At 36.8% G+C, this 7,684-nt stretch overlaps 1 protein-coding gene across 1 annotated transcript in view; it reads left to right on the forward strand.

Moving 5' to 3' along the window:
• Phum_PHUM203850 (uncharacterized protein) overlaps positions 1-7,614 on the forward strand; it is a gene marked incomplete at both ends in the record, with an annotated part of 22,044 nt that extends 14,430 nt beyond the window's left edge. Inside the window, one exon of the mRNA XM_002425438.1 lies at positions 29-7,614. Within this exon, the coding sequence (XP_002425483.1) occupies positions 29-7,614 (7,586 nt within the window). The remainder of the gene's footprint in view (positions 1-28) is intronic.
• Between the last annotated feature and the right edge of the window lie 70 nt (positions 7,615-7,684).

Genomic DNA, 7,684 nt, shown 5'->3' on the forward strand with positions numbered 1-7,684 from the left:
CGGTAAACTATTACATCCGGTTGACAAGAAGTTAGGAAAGAGCATAGATGCCGTTATCGATCCAGTACACTTACGTTACATCCAGGACAGTTCGACGTGAAAACCGGAAAACTCGTCGGTAAAATCGATCCTAAGACACTTGAGTTGATTGACGTTGATTTCGATCCTAAATCCGGAAAACTCTCGGGAAAGAAAGGAAAAGGTTTCTTCGGAAAATGGGGCAAGAGTTTAGAATTCGAAATGCCGAAATTCGACGTTCATTTACCGGAAATATCGTGGGGCGAACTACCGAAATTCGACAGACCGGATCTTCAAGCCGTTGAATTACAAATCGACCCGAAGACCGGACGACTATTGGACGGTCAAGTGGATCTTCACACCGGTAAAATCAACGTTCCCAAATTTGACTTGAAAACCGGTAAGCTTTTGAAATATGATGATGAATTTAGAAAAAATTTGGTTTACGGTGTAGTAGATGTAGATACATATTCTTTGTTACCTGGACAATTCGATAAGGATGGTAAATTAATTGGTAAAATAGATCCTAATGATATGAAACTTATTGACTTGTCTGTGTTAGATGGGAAAATTTGTCGTAAAAACGTAGGTTTCCGTAGTTTAGACGATACGTCCTTTTTAGGTATTGAAAAGGGTAATAGAGATTTATTTAAATTTTCTTTGGACAAACGTTATTTGACAAATCCTAGCGACATTAAATTTGTAACATTACAAATTGATAGAAAAAGTGGAGTTCTTCATCCCAATCAAATTGATTTGAATACCAATGTTCTCATTGACAGTAATGTTGATTTAGTAACCGGAAAACTACTTCATCCATTAGACAAAAAAATATCTAAAAATGTTTCTGTTGCTTATGACAGAATTTCTAAAAGAATCATACCGGGACAATTTAATGACGACGGAAAATTAATTGGAAAAATAAATTCAAAAACATTTGAGTATACAACAATTGACTTTGATGCAAAAGTAGAAAAGTTTTGGCCAGACAAAGTAAAAGGTTTCTTTGGTAAATTCCGACCTACACATTCAGAAATTGATGTCATTGAAATACCTGAGAAAGACAACAAAATAAATATTTCGAAAACAGATATACTATTACCGGATATCAGTTTCGGTGATCTACCAAAATTCGACAGACCAGATATGAAAGCAATAGAATTACAAATCGATCCTAAAAGCGCATGCTTACTGGAGGGTCAAGTTGATTTACCAACTGGTAAAATCAACGCTCCCAAATTCGACTTGAAATCCGGTAAACTATTACATCCGGTTGACAAGAAGTTAGGTAAAAGCATTGATGCCGTTATCGATCCAGGTACTTTAACACTACATCCAGGACAGTTCGACGTGAAAACCGGAAAACTCGTCGGTAAAATCGATCCTAAGACACTTGAGTTGATTGACGTTGATTTCGATCCGAAATCCGGAAAACTCTCGGGCAAGAAAGGAAAAGGTTTCTTCGGAAAATGGGGCAAGAGTTTAGAATTCGAAATGCCGAAATTCGACGTTCATTTACCGGAAATATCGTGGGGTGAACTACCGAAATTCGACAGACCGGATCTTAAAGCAGTTGAACTACAAATCGATCCGAAGACAGGACGTTTGCTAGACGGTCAGGTGGATCTTCACACCGGAAAAATCAACGTTCCCAAATTCGATATCAAGACCGGAAAACTTCTTAATCCCGTAGATAAGAAATTAGGAAAAACAATACACGCGGCCATTGACCCGGGTACCATGACTTTACATCCGGGACAATTCGACGTCGAGACCGGTAAAATAGTCGGTAAAATAGATCCCAAATCATTAGACCTCATTGAAATCGACTACGATCCTAAAACCGGAAACTTCATCGGAAAGAAAGTTCGGGGATTCTTCGGTAAATTAGGAAAGGGATTCGACGTTGAAATGCCTAAATTCGACATTACGTTACCGGATATCAGTTTCGGTGATCTACCAAAATTCGACAGACCAGATATGAAAGCAATAGAATTACAAATCGATCCTAAGAGCGCGTGCTTACTGGAGGGTCAAGTTGATTTACCAACTGGTAAAATCAACGCTCCCAAATTCGACTTGAAATCCGGTAAACTATTACATCCGGTTGACAAGAAGTTAGGTAAAAGCATTGATGCCGTTATCGATCCAGGTACTTTAACACTACATCCAGGACAGTTCGACGTGAAAACCGGAAAACTCGTCGGTAAAATCGATCCTAAGACACTTGAGTTGATTGACGTTGATTTCGATCCGAAATCCGGAAAACTCTCGGGCAAGAAAGGAAAAGGTTTCTTCGGAAAATGGGGCAAGAGTTTAGAATTCGAAATGCCGAAATTCGACGTTCATTTACCGGAAATATCGTGGGGTGAACTACCGAAATTCGACAGACCGGATCTTAAAGCAGTTGAACTACAAATCGATCCGAAGACAGGACGTTTGCTAGACGGTCAGGTGGATCTTCACACCGGAAAAATCAACGTTCCCAAATTCGATATCAAGACCGGAAAACTTCTTAATCCCGTAGATAAGAAATTAGGAAAAACAATACACGCGGCCATTGACCCGGGTACCATGACTTTACATCCGGGACAATTCGACGTCGAGACCGGTAAAATAGTCGGTAAAATAGATCCCAAATCATTAGACCTCATTGAAATCGACTACGATCCTAAAACCGGAAACTTCATCGGAAAGAAAGTTCGGGGATTCTTCGGTAAATTAGGAAAGGGATTCGACGTTGAAATGCCCAAATTCGACATTACGTTACCGGATATCAGTTTCGGTGATCTACCAAAATTCGACAGACCAGATATGAAAGCAATAGAATTACAAATCGATCCTAAGAGCGCATGCTTACTAGATGGTCAAGTTGATTTACCAACTGGTAAAATCAACGCTCCCAAATTCGACTTGAAATCCGGTAAACTATTACATCCGGTTGACAAGAAGTTAGGTAAAAGCATTGATGCCGTTATCGATCCAGGTACATTAACACTACATCCAGGACAGTTCGACGTGAAAACCGGAAAACTCGTCGGTAAAATCGATCCTGATACTTGTGTCTTGCATCCGATTAAGGATTTGGATTTATTGTTGGGTTCTAGTGGAAAGGGTGGTAACTTTTTTGGTAAGTTAAGTTCTCAATTTGGTGTAAAGGAGCATGGTATATGGGTTCCGGACGTTAACGTTAAAAAGGGTGCTACTTTACCCGGCAAATTCAGAAGTTTAGGTGGGTTATTTTCGGATTCATTTAAAGGTGATACTGAAGATTTATCGGTTGGTTCTTCTTTGGATGATTCTTTGATTACTCCTGATGGATGCATTAATTTAAATAGAGATGATATAAAAATAATTGAAGTTCAAATCGATCCTAGATCTGGTCGTTTGTTAGAGGGATTAGTTGATTTTGAATCTGGAAAAATTTGCGAACCGAAATTTGATTTTGATACTGGTAGATTGAAGCATCCGTTAGATAAGAAACTTGGTAAGACGATTCAAGTTTACATTAATGGAAATACTAGAAAATTACTTCCTGGTCAATTTGATTTGAAAAGCGGTAAATTAGTTGGAGAAATTAACCCAAGAACACTTAAAATTAAACCTGTAGAATTCGATCCAAAAACTGGAAGATTTTTTACTGGAAAATTCAGAGGCTTAAAAGGTCGTTTAAGTGGTTCCTTAAAAAGACCGGATGTTAAAGAAATTTGGCCAGATTTGACCGATATTAATTTTGACATCTTTCCTAAAATTGATTCTCCTGATTATAGGGCAGTCGAGCTGAGGATAGACCCGAATACTGGTAATTTAGTCGATGGTTTTGTAGATTTACATACTGGTAAAATCAATGAAAATAAGATAGATATATCATCGGGTAAAATAATATCTTCTTTCGATAGAGAAAATGGTAAACCAGTTTATGCAATAATTGATATTAATAAAAAAACAATATTGCCTGGACAATTTGATTCTTCAAACGGAAAGCTTATAGGAAAATTGGATCCGAAATCATTTAAATTATTAGAAGTGGAATATGATCCACGAAACAAAAAATTCAATGGTAAAAAAGTAAAGGGATTTTTCGATCGATTTACAAATTCATTAAAATTTAAAGATTTTGAAGTTGATCTTCCAGAAATCGTATATGATAAACTTCCAACTGTAGATTCAAATGATGTTAAAGCTATTGAAGTTGAAATTGATCCATCAACTGGTTGCCTTTTGAAAGGTCAAATTGATATTTCGAATGGAAAAGTAAATGAAGAAATTATTGATTTGGACTCTGGCAGGTTGAAAAAGCCTCTTGGCGGAAAGGTTATTTACGCTTTAATGGATATTCAAAAAAAAGAAATAATTCCCGGACAGTTTGATGACATAGACGGTAGAATAATCGGAAAATTAGATCCCGATACTTTTGAACTCATTGAAATTAATTATGATCCAGTTACTAAAACTTTTCTTACCGGTAGACTTAAAGGAATATTTGATAAAATTAGCGGATCTTTCAGCCCTAAAAATTATGATCCGGAAATACCTGAAGTTTCTTCTTTATCATTTAAAATTCCCCCTAATATTGACAAACGAGATTTGAAAATATTTGAACTTCAAGTGGATCCGTTATCAGGAAGATTATTAGATGGTCAAGCTAATTTGAAGACGGGTAAAATTGCGGAATCACAATTTGATTTACCCACTGGTAAATTGAAAACTCCTAGAGAAAAGAAATATGGAACCAACGTGGAGGTATTGGTGAACCAAAAAAATTATTCTTTATTACCTGGACAATTTGATATTAATACAGGAAAACTTATTGGTCAAATTAATCCAAAAACGTTTAAATTCTCTCCGATAGAATTTGAACCAAAAACAAGCCGAGAATGGACTACTAAAATGAAGGATTTTGCCGAACGATTGACGGGTTCATCAAAAGAAAAAATAAGTACAAAGCCTTTGGGTCGATCCGATGATATTTCGCTTAATTACGAAAAATTCAAGTTTGTCGATATACAAATAGATCCTAAATCCGGTGTTATATTAAGTGATCAATATGATTTAAATACTGGAAAAATAAATCCTTCAAAATACAATTTAAAAACTGGAAAATTACTTAATCCACATGATAAAAAATTTGGAAAAACAATTTCTGTAGTCATTGATCCGGACTCATTAAAACTATTACCGGGTCAGGTTTGTGAAAAAGAAGGAAAAATTATTGGAAAAGTTGACAATAAAACATTAAAATTAACTAAAGTTAATTTTGATATTGATACTGGTAAATTTGTACCAGACGTTGATACAGATTTTTCGATATCTTCTAAAATTGCTCTCGATGATCCATCACATTCTACTGTAATTTCGGAAAAAATGCATGAAGGTATGCCAAAATTTAAGGCAAACGATATACAATTTTTTGAAATTGAAATCGACCCTAAAACATCAAGAATAAAAAGCGATCAAGTCGATTTGGAAACGCATAAAATTAATCCCGAAAAATTCGATTTAGAAAATTGTAAACTGAAAAATCCTTCTGATAAGGAACATGGAATGATTGTTAATGTTGCAGTAGATCCAGTTACGTTAAAACTACTTCCCGGACAGTTTAATAACAAAACAGGAACACTAATTGGGAAAATTGATCCCAAAACGTTCAAAATTACCGAAATGAAATACGATCCTAAAACAAAATCATTTACTATTGGAAAACCAAAAGGTTTTATAGCAAAACTAGGAGATGTCTTCTCTGTTAAAGAGCATAAAATTGAAGTGCCAGAAAAAAATAAAATTGAATTTATTGATATACCTGATTACAGTGATGATAACATGAAACCTATTCAACTTCAAATTGATAAAATAACTGGTCAAGTGTTCGATGAATTAATTGATGATGACAATAAAATAAAAACAAATCATTTTAACCTAACAACAGGAAAACTAACCACGCCAAAACCTGAAACGCAAGCTAAAAATGTCTACGTATTCATTGATCCAAAAACGTATAAAATACTACCCGGACAATATGATGCAGAAACTAAAAAAATAGTCGGCATCATTGATTACAAAAACGATAAAATAAAACCAATAGAATACAATATTAAAACTGGAGAATATCTAATAAAGAAGCCAAAAGGATTCCTTGAAAAAATCAGTGGCGCCATATCAAAAGATCATGAAATAGAAACCGACACAAAAATCGACATTACGTTACCGGATATCAGTTTCGGTGATCTACCAAAATTCGACAGACCAGACATGAAGGCCATTGAGTTACAAATCGATCCTAAGAGCGCATGCTTACTAGATGGTCAAGTTGATTTACCCACTGGTAAAATCAACGCTCCCAAATTCGACTTGAAATCCGGTAAACTATTACATCCGGTTGACAAGAAGTTAGGAAAGAGCATAGATGCCGTTATCGATCCAGGTACACTTACGTTACATCCAGGACAGTTCGACGTGAAAACCGGAAAACTCGTCGGTAAAATCGATCCTAAGACACTTGAGTTGATTGACGTTGATTTCGATCCGAAATCCGGAAAACTCTCGGGAAAGAAAGGAAAAGGTTTCTTCGGAAAATGGGGCAAGAGTTTAGAGTTCGAAATGCCGAAATTCGACGTTCATTTACCGGAAATATCGTGGGGCGAACTACCGAAATTCGACAGACCGGATCTTAAAGCAGTTGAATTACAAATCGATCCGAAGACAGGACGTTTGCTAGACGGTCAGGTGGATCTTCACACCGGAAAAATCAACGTTCCCAAATTTGACTTGAAAACCGGAAAACTTCTTAATCCCGTAGATAAGAAATTAGGAAAAACAATACACGCGGCCATTGACCCGGGTACCATGACTTTACATCCGGGACAATTCGACGTCGACACCGGTAAAATAGTCGGTAAAATAGATCCCAAATCATTAGACCTCATTGAAATCGACTACGATCCTAAAACCGGAAACTTCATCGGAAAGAAAGTTCGGGGATTCTTCGGTAAATTAGGAAAGGGATTCGACGTTGAAATGCCCAAATTCGACATTACGTTACCGGATATCAGTTTCGGTGATCTACCAAAATTCGACAGACCAGATATGAAAGCAATAGAATTACAAATCGATCCTAAGAGCGCGTGCTTACTGGAGGGTCAAGTTGATTTACCGACTGGTAAAATCAACGCTCCCAAATTCGACTTGAAATCCGGTAAACTATTACATCCGGTTGACAAGAAGTTAGGTAAAAGCATTGATGCCGTTATCGATCCAGGTACTTTAACACTACATCCAGGACAGTTCGACGTGAAAACCGGAAAACTCGTCGGTAAAATCGATCCTAAGACACTTGAGTTGATTGACGTTGATTTCGATCCGAAATCCGGAAAACTCTCGGGAAAGAAAGGAAAAGGTTTCTTCGGAAAATGGGGCAAGAGTTTAGAGTTCGAAATGCCGAAATTCGACGTTCATTTACCGGAAATATCGTGGGGCGAACTACCGAAATTCGACAGACCGGATCTTAAAGCAGTTGAATTACAAATCGATCCGAAGACAGGACGTTTGCTAGACGGTCAGTGGATCTTCACACCGGAAAATCAACGTTCCCAAATTTGACTTCAAGACCGGAAACTTCTTATCCCGTAGATAAGAAATTAGGAATAACAATACACGCGGCCATTGACCC

Source organism: Pediculus humanus, genomic scaffold, assembly GCF_000006295.1.
Source record: "Pediculus humanus corporis 1103172107555 genomic scaffold, whole genome shotgun sequence".
Taxonomy (NCBI): domain Eukaryota; kingdom Metazoa; phylum Arthropoda; class Insecta; order Psocodea; family Pediculidae; genus Pediculus; species Pediculus humanus.